The 18,473-nt window shown below is 39.8% G+C and overlaps 1 protein-coding gene across 2 annotated transcripts in view; it reads right to left on the bottom strand.

The window, feature by feature from the left end:
* Positions 1 to 411: 411 nt before the first annotated feature.
* LOC133644331 (biogenesis of lysosome-related organelles complex-1 subunit 2-like) overlaps positions 412 to 18,473 on the bottom strand; it is a 95,407-nt gene continuing 77,345 nt past the window's right edge. The window contains exons 1-5 of one of the 2 annotated variants that reach the window (XM_062038730.1): positions 11,857 to 12,156; positions 11,591 to 11,707; positions 7,312 to 7,431; positions 7,122 to 7,226; positions 412 to 902 (exon numbers count right to left, since the gene is read on the bottom strand). In XM_062038730.1, the coding sequence (XP_061894714.1) occupies positions 871 to 902; positions 7,122 to 7,226; positions 7,312 to 7,431; positions 11,591 to 11,707; positions 11,857 to 12,019 (537 nt within the window). In that variant the 5' untranslated portion in view covers positions 12,020 to 12,156 and the 3' untranslated portion in view covers positions 412 to 870. Of the gene's footprint in view, positions 903 to 7,121; positions 7,227 to 7,311; positions 7,432 to 11,590; positions 11,708 to 11,856; positions 12,157 to 18,473 lie in introns of those variants that run through there. The other variant, XM_062038731.1, reaches the window with a different exon arrangement.

Raw genomic sequence — 18,473 nt, forward strand, 5'->3', positions numbered from 1 at the left:
CCCCCTCAACTCCCCTTTCCAATATAAAAGCCTTCACAGGCTGCTTTGTCTTACTTGGTACAAAAAACAAAAAAGAAGCAAAAAAAATAAAGTTAGTTTGAATTTCTACATATATTTGTTTTGCTTTTAATGTTTTTTGCTCAGTATAGAAATTCCTCGTGCTCCATTATGCAAGTTACCACATGATGATCTATCACCCCTGCAAAGCACAGCCACAGATTGATTGCGGTTCTGTTGCAAACGCTGATCATTTTAAATGTAATGGTGTCCCTCTAACTTGCAGATTGTCGTTTGGGTAAATGCAGAACTGTTGACAACTCTCGTACTGGATCTCATCATGTAGTACAACAGTACCTAATGTTGCGTCCACTGGGTCTGACTGCAATAGAAACTTGCCACAACCTTGAATAAAAGGGCCGGTGCAATTAAATGCACATTGTGTTTTATTTAAAAAGACTTGACTGTAAATGTTTGTATACATATATATTACATCATGTAAAACATTTCACTCATATCAAATTGCAGACAAACAGCACTAACCTGGAGAGCAGATCCATAAATTATATACGCTTGTCGTGGGGGAGGGTTGTTTGCCTTCAGTAGTCTTTGAGCATGCTTCATGTACATTTCTACATTTGATAAGTGGTGTTCAACATCTTTTAACATTGTTAGTTTGTGTACAGTTCAAACAGAATGTTTCTATTGACACAAAGTGCTTCACACACCTCTTTGCTGCATCAAAACTGTGATATAGATGTTCAAACCCTGCAGCCTTGATCTGCTCCACACTTATCCCATTTTTGGGTGTCAAATGTGGCCTCGGGTATCCTTTAAGCGTCCACTGTCAAGAGCGCTGCATCTCTGAAACAATCAACGCTTCTCCAGTTTTTTAAATCTGGCCTCTGTGGAGAGAAAGAAAACTTAATGTTGAAAGATGTAGGAAACAAAAATACTTTGCTATTGTTTCAGCAGTTTGGCTTGTGGTGCAATACTGCCCTCTGCTGGAGGACTTTATAATGCAATGCAAAACAACAAACTATAATATTCAATGATCTGTACAGGCAGAGTTTTATGCAATCAAACAAAAAAGATTGTGAATCCGAACAATTATTTTGCAAACCATAAAATATATTTACAAAAATTATGGTTTTGTTTACAAATCAAAAAGTTGTTCTCATGAAACTATACATTTGTTTGTGTTTTCTGAAGCTTTGTTAGCGTTTCAACTTAAAATTCTTCCTCTGAACAATGTTAGAAGTCCTTTTATTGGTCAGTTTACAATGATTGCTCGAGGATATTTTGACCTACAAATAATTGCTGATAAACAATATTATTGTCACCAGTATTTTAAGACCGAATTAACCACTGTTGAGATGGTAATACATTATACTAATGCAATTATACCCTTTCAAATGCAAAGAAAAATGATTCTTGTATATTTTTACAATGTAATTAGAATGTAAACTATTAAATATTTAAGTTAAATAAAATGCAAAAATAATAAAAACTATAATACACTCCATAAGTTAGCAACATTTTGCACTTGAATAAAAATCCCAACCAAAGGCAATAAAATGGGCTGTGTCTGTTATTGAGGGGGTGCGGGACCCTCAAATATACACAACTAAAACCATACATAAAATGGCAAAATAAAGTATTGACAAAGTTGCACTTCAATATTGAACATGTAAGCAGAGGTAGAGTTGTACATTACTTAATTGACAATCAAGTTAGTACCTTTGTAAACAAAAGTGCAGAGTAACATTATAAAGACTATAGTATAAGCATATGCATTACCAGGTCAGTTTAAAATATTTTTAAAGGGGAACTGCACTTTTTTCTGAATTTTGCCTTACCAAATAGCATTATTTTAGTTTTACTGAAACTCAAAGATACCGTAATTTCCGGACTATAAGCCGCTACTTTTCCCCCTCGTTCTGGTCCCTGCGGCTTATACAAGGGTGCGGCTTATTTACGGCCTGTTCTTCTCCGACACCGACGAAGAGGATTTCGGTGGTTTTAGTTACGCAGGAAGAAGACGATGACACAATGATTAAAGACTGACTTTTCATATACCGGCAGGCTGGTTATTTTGATAACGTACAGGCGAGCACTTTGTATTAATTTGCACCGTTGTATTATTTGTACTCTGCACGAATGCCGTTCGCCATGTCAAAGATGTGAAAGGTTGATTGAATGATTGAAAGTTTTATTGTTAATAAATGGGACGCTTTGCGTTCCCAAACAGTCATCTCTGTCCCGACAATCCCCTCCGTGGTAGCAGGAACCCCTATATACTACGGTAATTACACATCAAAACCCTGCGGCTTATAGTCGGGTGCGGCTTATATATGGAGCAATCTGTATTTTCCCCTAAATTTAGCTGGTGCGGCTTATAGTCGGGTGCGGCTTATAGTCCGGAAATTACGGTAGTCTGTTTTTGTCAAACCATCTTTTTAACTTGTTCATTTCTTCTGTTATTTGTATTTGCTTTAAGTGTGCTCTCTCCTAAACAAAACACAGTTGTATCATCTGCAAATAATACTAACTTTAAGTCCTTTGTAACTTTACAAATGTCGTTTATATAAAGATTAAACAATTTTGGTCAAAGTATTGATGCTACAAAATATTTTCAGCTCTGTAGAAGTGTGTTCACCTATCTTCACGTATTGCTTCCTGTTGGTTAAGTAGCTTGTAACCCAGTTCAAGACCAACCCTCTGATTCCATACCTTTCTAATTTGTTTATTAAGATGTTATGAATAATTGTGTCAAATGCTTGTGTTAAATCCATAATCACTGCGGCAGCACATTTTTTGCTATCTATTGCATTGGTGATCTCTTCCGTTATTTCGATTAATGCCATTGATGTTGAGATGTTGGCTCTGTATCCGTATTGGTTGTCTGTGAGTGTTTCGTTTTTATTTATGAATTCGTCTAATCTGTTGTTAAACAGTTTTTCAATCATTTTAGAAAATTGTGGAAGTAGAGAAACAGGTTTAAGAGTATTTCTTGATAGTGTCAGCGATTCAACATCAGCATAGCCATTAGAGACGCAATGTTTGTGCCAATATTACAGCGGCCATCATGTCAGTATGATGCTACATATGCAAATCCTCATGGGAAATGTGGTCTTCTTCTGGCAAAACCCTACCACTTTGGTCCACTGGCACCGCTAAAATAAACCAAATCTGAAAGTTCTTAAGTGGGACTTTAAAGGTTTTTTTGCTTTACTTTTAACGTTTAGTATTTTCCATTGTAACCTGGGTAATTTTATGTAACCAAGCGAGACACACGAATCAATGACCGCGTACAGCCTGCGCCAGCTGATGGCTCGTATTACACAGATCGCTCAATAATCTAAATAAAACACTGCCCAATTCCCTTGTTCCATAAATCCCACATATGCGCATCTCTTGTTCACAAAGGTGCAGTATTTGCTTTATTTCTCAGGCATAACAGCTGGCGATGTGCAACACCAACCTGGAAGTTATGATTGAGATGCCAGCTTAAAGTCTGGCTACAGCGAGCTATACAAAATAGACAAGTACAAAGTCTCATGATAGCTTGTAATTAATATAGACAGTGATACAAAGTTAAATAAAATTACCTGGTTTACACCACTGAAATATCATCTCGATATTATATGTATTTTACCTTGTTTTGGGGTTCTTAAAACATATTTTTACTACACAACGGTGCAAAAACAACAGTAAATCAAGGCTATCGAGTGCTAGTCTATAAAATCCGCTACACCTCCCTGATACCGAAGTACATGTCAAACTACTTCCATAACGTAAATGACCGCCATAACCACAACACCAAGGGGAGCTCCACAAACCATGTTAAACCCAGATTCCGATCTAACAAAGGTCTTAACTCATTCTCCTTCTATGCCACATCAATATGGAATGCACTCCCAACAGGTGTAAAAGAAAGTGCATCTCTATCCTCCTTCAAAACCGCACTAAAAGAACACCTCCAGGCAACTTCAACCCTAGACTAACACCCTCCCTTCCACATCCCACCTCCCCGGATTGTAAATATTCAAATGTAAATAATCAAATGTATATACTTGTTCTTATGCTTTCTGAGCTTTACTGCTCGCTGTACAAATCCTACCAAGTCAGACCTACACTGTTTCAATGTCCATTTCTCAGATGATATTATTGTTGATGACTGAAGTGCTGATATCAACCAAACCCAACCCCCCCTCCACATCCCACCCCCCGGATTGTAAATAATGTAAATAATTCAATGTATATATACTCTGATGATTAACTTGTGTGATGACTGTATTATGCAGATAGTATATATTTACACTACCGTTCAAAAGTTTGGGGTCACCCAAACAATTTTGTGGAATAGCCCTCATTTATAAGAACAAGAATAGACTGTCGAGTTCCAGATGAAAGTTCTCTTTTTCTGGCCATTTTGAGCATTTAATTGACCCCACAAATGTGATGCTCCAGAAACTCAATCTGCTCAAAGGAAGGTCAGTTTTGTAGCTTCTGTAACGAGCTAAACTGTTTTCAGATGTGTGAACATGATTGCACAAGGGTTTTCTAATCATCAATTAGCCTTCTGAGCCAATGAGCAAACACATTGTACCATTAGAACACTGGAGTGATAGTTGCTGGAAAAGGGCCTCTATACACCTATGTAGATATTGCACCAAAAACCAGACATTTGCAGCTAGAATAGTCATTTACCACATTAGCAATGTATAGAGTGTATTTCTTTAAAGTTAAGACTAGTTTGAAGTTATCTTCATTGAAAAGTACAGTGCTTTTCCTTCAAAAATAAGGACATTTCCATGTGACCCCAAACTTTTGAACGGTAGTGTATACCATGAATTGATTAACGTGGACCCCGACTTAAACAAGTTATAAAACTTATTCGGGTGTTACCATTTAGTGGTCAATTGTACGGAATATGTACTGTACTGTGCAATCTACTAATAAAAGTTTCAATCAATCAATCAATCAAAGTCGCAAGACGCAAATTCAAATCGTGAAATGCAACCTTACCCAAGCTAAAACGATGCATGATTTATCCGGGAAAATCTTGATACCAATTTCCTTGACCAAGCCACACACAAAAAGTTGTATGTCGCCATGCTTTTTCAAGCTTTCATCTGTTTTGTCGTGTAGAATGACATCTGGAGCACCAGATAGTTTGACATGTCTGGGAACTTCCCCGACGGATAATCCTTAAGAGCTGGGCAAATATTTTGACTCGGGGGGCCACATTGAGAGAAAAAATGTGCCTGGGGGGGCCAATGTGTATGTGTGTATAAATTATATATACACATTTAGCTGTAAAGTATGTGTTTGGCTCCCTTTTTTTCAGAAACACTAACACAAAATTCACAATGTCCGATAGAATTTTTAAAAAAGTTATGACAGTCCACCTCAAAAAAACCGAATGGAATTTTACAGTTTTATACTGAATGGGACACCCAAAATGTACATTAAAATAAAGAAAGTGGGATTTACAGTATTAACTATGAACAATAAAACACTGAATATTAACCACATATGAACATCGCTCCTCTTTTACTTCTCAGACCAGCTCCTCTATAGACAGCTTTTACAATCAAGCAAAACACAACAAAAATGTAACAAACAGCAACATTTGAATGCAAAGTGTAATAAACACCTATAATATTATATATTGTCACTTTTATGCAGAAATTTGTTGTAAAAATGTGCTTCCGCATCTGTTCCTGACACATGCGTTACGAGCTGGCTGCTCTGAAAACAAACCCCGCCCACTCTGCTTTGTTCCTCGTAGATTAATGTAATAACTCGTATAACACTCAAAAGCGCAGATTTTAACCATTTAATACTTTCTATAAAAATGGGACCCATTACCTCCGTGCTTGGCACTCAGCATCGAGGGTTGGAATTGGGGGTTAAATCACCAAAAATGATTGCCGGGCGCGGCCACCGCTGCTGCCCACTGCTCCCCTCGCCTCCCAGGGGGTGATCAAGGGTGATGGGTCAAATGCAGAGAATAATTTCGCCACACCAAGTGTGTGTGTGTGTGTGTGTGTGTGTGTGTGTGTGTGTGTGTGTGTGTGTGTGTGTGTGTGTGTGTGTGTGTGTGTGTGTGTGTGTGTGTGTGACAATCATTGGTACTTTAAATTTTAACTTCACTTTATAGTTCAAGACTTACGGTAATTTAAAAACAGCACTGCACATCATAATGGCGGCTACAGTTTTGATGTTAAAGGTCTAAAAAAAATTATGTACAACATCCGGCCGCATGTGGCCCGCAGGCCGCATTTTGCCCAGGTCTTCCTTAAGATCACTCGACAAATCTTTTTTTTGATAGTGTGTTGAGATAGATTTCATTGCACAGTTTGATTTTTTGCTCCTATCTGATTTTAGCGAAAAGATCTTGGCCCCTTGCGTACTCAGATAGTTTGCACGCTGTTTGCTGCAAATTAGCCATGTTTGCTTGATCACCATTTTGTTTACTTCTGTTCAAAACCTATAGTATTTTTTGTTGGCACCATTTCCAGGCAGATTTGGCAAACTTTGATCCAAAAGTTTAAAACCAAAATATTCACACAATATATTCGTTTGTGCGATTATTTTTTTCTCCTAAATGTTTACTATTGCTTCTGTTGTCGTCAAGCTAAGTCGCTGCACTGTGTGATGCTAGCAACCCCGCCTCTTCGCACAGACACAGAGCCAAAGACACTTAACGAAGGACAAGATCCTTCACGACCTTCCTTTAATTCCACCATGGCTAAAACCGGAGAAAGGAGTGACTGCTCTTGAAGCTCGGCGCTTATAGAGGCTGGTAAAGTTACTGAGTTCATTGTCATTAATGGTTTGGTTAATTGAGTTGCCCACAGGCCTAATGATCCTTATTTTAATCTCAGAATGGGCAAGTAGTCGCACCATCAGTACAGAATTACTAATAAAAAGGCTTCTCACAGTGTAAAAACAAGTTAAACCCTCTTACTATTAAAAAATATAGAACTCTCAGTTTTAGCTTCAATGACAAAGACAATGCAAAAGCCACTCTATTTTAAATGTGTGTCTGCAAGTATAAAAAGAAGTTAAGCGCTGCAAAACACAGAATTGTCTTACCAAGACAAGTTTCTCACCTAGTTTCTTGGAATACCCATCCAATTTATAAGCAGCTTGTTCTAGTGCAGATACCTGCTCCTCAATCTGATTGATTTGGTCCAGGTAGGGCTGGAGGCTGGCATCTAAAGAAAAGAGCACACATTCCCCCGGGAGGTGAATAACAAAGTGGTAGGATTCAAGAAAACGCAATAACCAAGCTTGACTTACACTTATTGTTAAGATCCTGTAGATTCCGGCTGATGTTGATGCTGATGTCCTTCATCTCCATGTACTTCAAGCCAGTTAGCTTGTTCATGTTCTCCAACAGACGGTAATCCTCGCAAGTGGCTGAAATACAGCAGGTAATGAAATGTGATCACTGGCTTGGTCAATGAAATGTAAACAATGAGTTTTTTATTTAACCTCTTAAGGCCCAAGCTGTTTGTTTACATGTTTTTTTTATTTCTGTTTGCCTTTTGGGCTTTTTGGACCCTAATTAGAATAAAAACTAAGAATCATCTTTTTATATGATATACTTAGTCCAAAAGTACACAAACGTGTACTTCATGTTTAGTGACATGCTAATTCTTATTTTTACACTTTTTTTCCCAAATTCCGTTGTATGTTATACTCTTCTGACACCACCAGATGGCAGTAAAAGTGTCCACATAAGCGGCCATAAGACCCCAATTCAGTTGTGTACACAATTTTGGAAATAAGAGCTAAAAGGTGCTGTCCACGCATGTGGCCAGAAAGCCTTTAGAGGTTTTAAGGGCAAATCCACACGAACAAAGATACTTAATAAACACATACACTACCGTTCAAAAGTTAGGGGTCACATTGAAATGTCCTTATTTTTGAAGGAAAAGCACTGTACTTTTCAATGAAGATAACTTTAAACTAGTCTTAACTTTAAAGAAATACACTCTATACATTGCTAATGTGGTAAATGACTATTATAACTGCAAATGTCTGGTTTTTGGTGCAATATCTACATAGGTGTATAGAGGCCCATTTCCAGAAACTATCACTCCAGTGTTCTTATGGTACAATGTGTTTGCTCATTGGCTCAGAAGGCTAATTGATGATTAGAAAACCCTTGTGCAATCATGTTCACACATCTGAAAACAGTTTAGCTCGTTACAGAAGCTACAAAACTGACCTTCCTTTGAGCAGATTGAGTTTCTGGAGCATCACATTTGTGGGCTCAATTAAACGCTCAAAATGGCCAGAAAAAGAGAACTTTCATCTGAAACTCGACAGTCTATTCTTGTTCTTAGAAATGAAGGCTATTCCACAAAATTGTTTGGGTGACCCCAAACTTTTGAACGGTAGTGTACATATCTCTGCGTTTAAGACTCTTATCCACACGCAGACGCATACTTTTGTCTTTAAAAACGCAGACTTTTAAAACTCTCCGCTTAACGTATGCGTGTACACGGGACAAACGGAGACTTGTGATGACGTCACGGTTGTGCGCTGTCATTTCCAAGCACAACAACACTGCCTTGCTGCCTTTAAACACACTGTAAGAGGACTTAATGTATGTTTGAACGTAAACATGCTGCTATTTTCACTCAACATTAATAAAAAAGACACATCAAAACGGGCTTTGCCACACTCCCGCCGGCGCTAATGACAGTCAGCTCTTTTGGATACGATCGATGTTGAACCTCCACCTGATGGGACAACTATGACAAGCAAGACTTTTTGCTATGTGTCATAAAAAGGTGCAACATTATCTTGTGTTTTTAGTCCTTATTTAACGACAAATCATGAAATTAACTTGCTTGTCTTGCTTCCATTTTTGTAGATGTAGCCGGGCGCAACCGTGCTCGCGCATAAAAAGCTACCAAGTAACTTTAAAAAAAAACAATGTAGCGTCCTTGTAGTGTGTACTGATGTTAAAGACAATATACACTTCATTACACATGTACCATATCACTATATCCATGATTTAAACGTTTTATAATTCCCTTAAACATGCAAAATTGATTCCTTAGCTCGTTAGTGCGTGCTGATTTTAGAAATAATGTACACTTCACTACACATGTAATACATCACCATGTTGCTGAACATGTTATAATTCTATGAGTGTTGGGTTTCAGCAGCACAGGCGTGCATTCGCTCTTTAATAATGTTCTTAGGGCTCTGTGTGCGTGCAGGCTGGTTTTTAAGATAACGTACATGTCTTTGTACATCTAAAGTCGATCAAAATAAACATAATTGGAGGTGTAATGCCACCAAGTCAGATATTGCTGCTTTTTTTCAGGCTTCTGATTGGACAAAATGTGCATGACAACATGTGTATGCGTTTGTGTGTAGACATAAACAGTTTTGAAACTACACTTGTTTGGATGGAGATCGTTTTAACCCCAAATGTGTTTTTGAAACTCTCCATGTTCATGTGGACATGGCCAAAGTCAGTGTTTTTGAATCACTGTGCCGCAGCACACTAGTGTGCCGTGAGATACAGTCTGGTGTGCTGTGGGAGATTATGTAATTTCACCTAATTGGGTTAAAAAATATTTTTTGCAAACAAGTAATTATAATCCGCAAATGTGCCGTTGTTGAGTGTCTGTGCTGTCTAGAGTTCGGCAGAGTAACCGTGTAATACTCTTCCATATCAGTAGGTGGCAGCAGGTAGCTAATTGCTTTGTAGATGTCGAGAACATGGTTTGTAATGATCACAATATGCGGGAGGCAGTGTGCAGGTAAAAAGGTATCTAACGCTTAAACCAAAAATAAACAAAAGGTGAGTGCCGCTAAGAAAAGGCATTGAAGCTTAGGGATGGCTATGCACAACGAAACTAAAACTGAACTGGCTGCAAAGTAAACAAAAACAGAATGCTGGACGACAGCAAAGACTTACAGCGTGTGGCGCAGACGGCGTCCACAAAGTACATCCGTACATGACATGACAATCAACAATGTTCCCCACAAAGAAAGATAGCTTCCGCTAGGGCTGGCCAAATGGCCTTTTTTTAATATCTCGATATTTTCAGGCCATGTCACGATACACGCTATACATCTCGATATTTTGCCTTAGCCTTGAATGAACACTCGATGCATATAATCACAGCAGTATGATGATTCTATGTGTCTACATTAAAACATTCTTGTTCATACTGCATTAATATATGCTCATTTTAAACTTTCATGCAGAGAGGGAAATCACAACTAAGTCAATTGACCAAAACTGTATTCATTAAACAGTTATTAAGCAGTGGCACAAACATTCCTGTCATTTCCAAACAGTAAGTGCAAGATTGTCAGAGACATTTTAAAACAAGCTATTAGTGCACTTTTGTGCATGATGTCACTAAGATGACATATCAAAACAACACTAAATTAAAGTGCACTTTTTGTACAGAACGCCACTACAATAGTTTAAAACAAATAAAGTGCACTTTTGTGCATGATGTCACACAAGATATTTCAATAACTGTCAAATAAAAAGGAGCTGCATAATAGGAAATCAAATAGTTTATGTCCTTCACTATGTGGTAGGTTCCTGCGGACATTATCTCCTTCTGTTGTTGACTATATGTTTCATATGGTGTTGATGTGGAAATGGTTGCCTCTGCATTTTGTTGGTGTGGCACCGAACGGAGATATTGACATGCGGAGTTTCAAGCACTCTTCCTTCTCTAGCGGGTGACTTTTCAAATGATGCTGCATATTAGCAGTAATGCTACTTTTTATAGCAACGCTTTTGCCCCACACTTGACAAATTACGGTTGTCTGTTCGACATATTCCCGCTTGAAGCCAAACCACCGCCAGACGATGGACCCCCTGCTGTTTTTCTTGGGAATTAATTCTTCCTTCATTTGTTACCAGATTCGCACTCTTTCTCTCGTATTACCACTCTCACCACAGCTAACGTTACCCATGCCGCTACCTCTCTGCTCCGCGAGGGCGTATACGTATGTGACGTATGTAAAAAGGTGCGCTTGTTTTACGTCTCTGTGGAGAGACAACAAAGAGTGAGAAACGCCTGTAGTGTAATGCCCGCAGCTAAAAGCAACTGCGTGAGAGCGTATACTCAAATATCACGATATAGTCATTTTCTATATCGCAGAGACAAACCCGCGATATATCGAGTATATTCGATATATCGCCCAGCCCTAGCGTCCGCACAACTTAAATAGTCTTGAGGTGCGGGGAATAGCGTTCAAGGAAGACATGAAACTGCTACAGGAAAATACCAACAAAAGAGGAAGCGCAACACAATAACTAAAAGACTACACACAGAAAAACACAAAAAAACGCCAAATAATTAATGGTGTGATGTGACAGGTTGTGACAGTACTTGGAGACAAGAGCTATGGTGATGCATGCTTGGTTATGGTTTGAATTCATATACAACAATTGCGAGAACGACTTTTTATTGCCAATATCGGCTACTGAGTTTCATTTTTTTATGTTTTCTGCTGGTGGTGTGCCTCAGAATTTTTTCAATGTGCCTTGGCTCAGAAAAGGTTGAAAACCACTGGTCTAAGTCACCTGTGAGTTCTCCTTGCAGGAAGACTGACATCTTCTCAAACATGTCTGCACACAACTCGTTGATGTCGGGCTCTGCGGGTTCCACGGCCTCCTCTGCTGTTTCCACACCGCCATCACCTGAACGTAAATAAGGCGTTTACATTATTCTACAGTCTCCTAGGTGAAGTAGTTGTAGGGCAGAAGGCGCCATAAAAGCCGTGTCATTTTAGTTGTTGTGAGACGTTAGCATTAGCATGCTACGGAAGCAGGAAATGAAACTCGCTCACTGTTGGTGGGTTTTTTAACAGCGGGTGCCGGGGTTTCCTTGACGTCTTCCGAGCCGTCTCCTTGACTCCTACAATCTTCGGTGGCGTTCGGAGGAGCCGCTTGGGCCCCGGGTGACCTGGAGATGCTGTCCATCGCGGCAGCGTCGTCTCCCGTGGCGGCCATTTTGTTTATGTTTGGACATCCGCGTGACAGTCACACTTCCGGTGCTTCTTTTTCCAATTAAAACATTCCTTGTTTTTATCCCTTAAACGTTCGTAAATCAACATGGATATGAATATCAATATAATGTATCTATAGTGACATGTTTTAGATTAGGCTGTGTTTCAATTTGTGGAAAGTACGTCCAGCTGAGCTAAAAACCCGGATGTTGCACTCGGTACCGAAAAATCTAAGCGGTTCACGCCTGCACAAACATTACGTCACTTCCTGTCAAGCTGTTTATTTTTTATAAACCTTTATTTATAAAATGCAACATTTACATACAACCAAATAAATAATAATAAACAAAACAAGTACAGAAACAATACAAAACAGCGCCAGGGGGTTGCCATTCTAAAATAGAATGCAAAATATATATATATATGTAACAAAATGTAAAGTCATAGGCTCACACAAGTTCCGTAAATAATCCAAACTTGGAACATAGCATCATAGTTTTCTGGTTGTTAGAAGTAGAGAGTGTTTTAACGCAGAGTTCTAATTCTTTTTTAAAGGCACAAAAAACAACATATTACATTTATGAATATAAAACTTAGCCAATAGTATATAATGAGGTTGCAAAGGTAAAATTAATTTTCAAATTTGTTTCCATACAGTGTAAATCCAAATAGCACATATTTAAAGTTGTACTCAACTCACATACCGAAAAACCTCTGTGGTTCGCGCCTGCACAAACATTACGTCACTTCCTGTCGAGCGATTTTTACTACAACGGAGCTTTTGTGACGTCACGTGATTTGAACGTTTTGTTAGTGTTTTATATAAAAAATAAATCGCTCGCCTAGTAGTAAAAGAGAACAAGAATATAACAATTAACAAGGGAGAGATTTTTAAAAAAGTAAACCATGGAGTATTATCGCCACAATTTCAACCACTTTCACTCTTCTGTCATTGCAATGAGTGACGCACGGGGGCGACGGACTCCCATGGACTAATCCATCCAGCCATCCATTTCCTACCGCTTGTCCTCCACCCATCCATCAATTTTTCTACTGCTTGTCCTATCCTTTATATAAAAAAAAATGTCAACCCTTATCGGTCGTATTCTGCATGTTTTTTCCACCGTCGACAAATCAATTAAATCAATCAATCATCCATCCATCCATTTTTTACCGCTTGTCCCTTTCGGGGTCGCTGGGTGATGTCAACGTTTATTTATATAGCCCTTAATCAGAAGTGTCTCAAAGGGCTGCACAAGCCACAACGACATCACATCCCAAATGTAAGGGTTTGAGGGCTGAAATTTGGCCACAAAGTTTTGAACAATACTTTCTTTAAAATGGCATCATGGCATGCAAAATTATTCCATAAAGGAGATATTAATTTACAATACACGCACTTAGCCCCTTTGCCCATTTTTGTTGCCATTTGACTCCCATTCTGACACATATTTTTCAATATACTGAAAACCTACAATGCCTTTACCATGAATGGATGAATGGATCCGTCTGTGCGTCACCTTTCCCACATTTACTTATGTTACAGCCTTCCTAAATGGAATACATTAATTTTGGCCTCAAAATTTTACAGACAATAACCCCATAGTGACAATTTGGAAAGTTGTTGATTTAAATTTTTTTAAATATCAAATTTATTACACATTTTTGAAAAAAAACTATTAAAAAAATCAACAAAGTATTGAGCACATCTGGCCCATATCCTGGGATATATATATATATATATATATATATATATATATATATATATATATATATATATATATATATATATATATATATATATATATATATATCCCAGGATATGGGCCAGATGTGCTCAATACTTTGTTGATTTTTTTCATATCCGTTCTGACGGAGAACGGATATGTTGACACCTCTATCCAGAAAGGTGGAATTCCAGGCTTCTCTGGATGCCTGGAACACACCGGAGTTCTCAGTCAGATGATCCGGGAGGCCAAAGCAAGCAAAGGCAACCTGACTGTTGTCTGGCTCGATCTGGCTAACGCCTACGGAGCAATCCCTCACACCCTCATTCACACTGCACTAAACCATTACCACATCCCTCTGCACATCAAGGGAATGATAACCAGCTACTTTGGAGGCATCCAGATACGGTTCAAAACAGCCAATTTCACAACTCAGTGGCAAAACCTGGAAAAGGGAATCGTAACTGGATGCACAATCTCCCCCATCCTCTTCATCATGGGTATGAACCTCCTCATAACAGCTGCTGGGAAAGAAGCCAGAGGACCAGCAATGGAATCAGGCATTCGACAACCCCCAATAAGAGGTTACATGGACGATCTCACCGTGACGACCACAACCCATGTGGAGGCGAGATGGGTGCTAACAGTTCTGGACCACATGGCAACATGGTCCAGAATGAAGTTTAAGCCCAAAAAATCAAGGAGCATGGTTATCCGGAAAGGTAAACTGACGAACAGGTTCAAGCTGCAAGTGCAAGGAGAAGTGATTCCATCGATTGAGGAGAACCCTATAAAGTGCCTTGGAAAGTGGTTTGACAGCTCACTTACTGACAGGAACAACATCACCAGTACAGAGAAGCAGACAGAGGAGTGGCTGAGGAGGATTGAAAAATCAGGACTCCCTGGTAAATTCAAAATATGGCTCTACCAACATGGACTGTTACCAAGACTCATGTGGCTGTTGACGGTGTATGACATCCCTATGACATGCGTAGAAGGAGTGGAGAGAAAGGTCAATAAGTACCTCAGAAAATGGCTGGGAATCCCTCCAAGCTTCACATCAGTAGGCCTCTACATAAGATCAGGACAGCTCCAGCTTCCCTTGTCATCCGTGGTGGAGGAATTCAAGGTAGCAAAGTGCAGAGTCTTAATGACATACAGAGACTCCCAGGACGAACAAGTCAGACACGCAGGCGTCACTACAAGATCAGGACGCAAGTGGGCAGCTGACACATCTGTTGCACAAGCTGAAAGCATGTTGAGGCTACGTGACATCATAGGAACGCCATGCACAGGAAGACAAGGTCTTGGAACTTCCCATGTCCAACAGTGGAGTAAGGCAGAACCCAGAGAAAGAAGAGCTATGATCCAGGAGGAAGTACGGAACCTGGAAGAGGAAGGTCGGAAATCCAGAGCAGTGGAACTAGCGTCCCAGGGAGCCTGGACCAAATGGGACCTCCCCAAGAGAAAGATCACGTGGGCGGATCTATGGAAGCTGGAACCATTCCGCATCTCTTTCTTGCTGAGATCAGTGTATGACACACTCCCGACTCCAACAAACTTGCACAGATGGGGCATGAGAGAGGATCCACTATGCAAGCTTTGCGGACAGAAGGGTACCATGGCGCACATCCTGTCAGGGTGTAAAACAGCACTCACCCAAGGGAGATACAGATGGCGTCATGACAAGGTGCTCATGACACTGGCTAACACCCTGGAGCAGCAGAGATGCAAGAAACAGCAACCACAAGGGAGAACAACATCAATCCAGTTTGTGAGGGAGGGAGAAAAGCCACCAACCACAGCAACATCAAGGAAGAGCCTATTGCAAATGGCCCGTTCTTGGGACATGAAGGTAGACCTGGGAGGAAGGCTTCAGTTCCCCCATGTTGTCCAGACAACCCTGAGACCAGATGTGGTGCTGTGGTCTGAAGAGGCAAAGAAGATCATTCTCATAGAACTCACAGTCCCATGGGAAGAAGGGTGCGACCAAGCCTTCGAAAGGAAAAGTGCCAAATACCAGGACCTTTTGAATGACTGCAGGGGAAAAGGATGGCAGGCATGGTTGTTCCCGGTCGAGGTCGGCTGCAGAGGATTCCCTGCCCAGTCGGTATGGAGAATGCTCACAGCCTTGGGAATAACAGGGAAGGAGAGAAAGACAGCAGCTAGCAGGATGGGGGAGGCAGCAGAGAGAGCCTCTTGCTGGTTATGGAGCAGGAGAGACGAGATGAGCTGGAAGCCAGGAGGAGGAGATAGGCAGTGACTTGGCCACCACTGCCGGCCCACCAGCGGTAGGGTGTTATGGTTCAGGGTCGAAACACCCAATGACCGCTGGATACCATCTGATGATATCAAGTCCTCCTGGCCAAGGCTCCATTCACCTAAGGTGAATGAAGAGGAAAGCATCTCCGGATGTAATATAATCTTATATATATATATATATATATATATATATATATATATATATATATATATATATATATATATATATATATATATATATATATGTGTGTGTGTGTGTGTGCGTGTGTGTGTGTTTGTGTGTGTGTGTGTGTGTGTGTGTGTGTACAGTACAGGCCAAAAGTTTGGACACACCTTCTCATTCAATGTGTTTTCTTTATTTTCATGACTATTTAAATTGCAGATTGTCACTGAAGGCATCAAAACTATGAATGAACACATGTGGAGTTATGTACTTAACAAAAAAAGGGGAAATAACTGAAAACATGTTTTATATTCTGGTTTCTTTAAAATAGCCACCCTTTGCTCTGATTACTGCTTTGCACACCCTTGACATTCTCTCGATGGGCTTCAAGAGGTAGTCACCTGAAATGGTTTTCCCTTTCAGGTGTTCATTCATAGTTTTGATGCCTTCAGTGACAATCTACAATGTAAATAGTCATGAAAATAAAGAAAACCATTGAAATGAGAATATGTGTCCAAACTTTTGGCCTGTACTGTATATATACACATAAAAAGTTATGTTATATATATATGTGTATATATACATGTATATATATATACACATTGTAAACTCTACATTTCCCGTCACTGGTCTATGCACTATCTTTTTACGCCACATGACGTGTGTTCGATTCTCGTCAACGTTGACATGCAAACATTATACACACTCAACATTTTATTAAGTTAACGCATTCTTTATTCTCTTTCTCGGCCAGAAATCAACAGCTTAATGATGGAGCGGTTGTTTTCAATGAAAAAACAATCTCTTAAAATAAAAAATGAACTGAATCTCCCCTGTTCTCTACGTCGTTGTCTAAGTTACATTATATTGTAGTCTTCCTCTTTAAGCCCATATGCCATCTGTCAAAAACATTAAGCAACCTGCATTATCATGCAATACTGCTATATTCAAAACACAAACACACAATACATTAAATTATATTATATTATACATGTGTTAATTTAACGAGAAAATCCATTTGGTCAAACATTTATTGTAATTCATCCTCATTTCCAAGAGCCATAGCAGATTAAAAAATTCATAACATAATGTGTGCTGTCGGTAAATAAACTAGCAGGTGGTTTCTTGTGCCAAAGCATGCATAGACATGAAACATGGATAAAGCTGTGAGAAGTTCTCGATCCAATTGGCTCCAGTGGGTCAATTCCTCGTGAGGCAATTGAGCCGTGATTTGAAACAAAAGTAGTCAGAGAGAGCTTGCCTCATCACCCTGTGCCTTTTATTGGTGCGACTAACCCTGAACTCTGACTGGTAGGTTCCTAAAGCCCTTCCTGTATGGGGGGTGTTGGGATTTGGGGTCCCCCCTTTAGGTAAAGGATTCAAGGGTTCAAGGAGCTTTAATTGTCATACCTGCATGTACACATTTGTACTCAGGTCCCGGCAAGTATCAAGAAAAACAGAAATAAATAAATAATGATAATAAATAAAAATGGGCAATTAACATAAGGCACTTAAAGAGTTAGGACAAGATTAGCCGGCTCAGAACGCTGTGTGGAATGAGATAAATAAATAGGAATAACAAAAATTGCACTTAGACTTAGACTTAAAGGCCTACTGGAACCCACTACTACCGACCACGCAGTCTGAAAGTTTATATATCAATGATGAAATCTTAACATTGCAACACATGCCAATTTGGCCGGGTTAGATTAGTAAAGTGCAATTTCAAATTTCCCGCGGAATATCCTGCTGAAAACGTCTCGGTATGATGTCGTTTGCACGTGACGTCACGGATTGTAGCGGACATTTTGGGACAGCATTGTGGCCGGCTGTTAAGTCGTCTGTTTTCATCGCAAAATTCTACAGTATTCTGGACATCTGTGCTGGTGAATCTTTTGCAATTTGTTTAATGAACAATGGAGATATCAAAGAAGAAAGCTGTAGGTGGGAAGCGGTGTATTAGCGGCCGGCTGCAGCAACACAAACACGTAGCGGCTACGTCGTAGCCGGTGTTTCATTGTTTACATTCCCGAACGATGACAGTCAAGCTTTATCATTGGCCTGTGGAGAACTGGGACAACAGAGACTCTTACCAGGAGGACTTTGAGTTGGATACGCGCTACCGTGAGTACGCAGCTGCGGCTTCCAAACATTTGATCGCTTGCCCGTACGTGCGTGCCGCTATGTGCATGTCACGTACGTAACTTTGGGGAAATATATGTGCTGTATGAACATTGGGGAGGTGAACGGTACTTTGGGCTGTGGGATTGAGTGTGTTGTGCGGGTGTTTGATTTGTATTGGCGGG

The sequence above is a fragment of the Entelurus aequoreus genome, linkage group LG27 (genome assembly GCF_033978785.1).
Source record: "Entelurus aequoreus isolate RoL-2023_Sb linkage group LG27, RoL_Eaeq_v1.1, whole genome shotgun sequence".
Lineage (NCBI taxonomy): Eukaryota > Metazoa > Chordata > Actinopteri > Syngnathiformes > Syngnathidae > Entelurus > Entelurus aequoreus.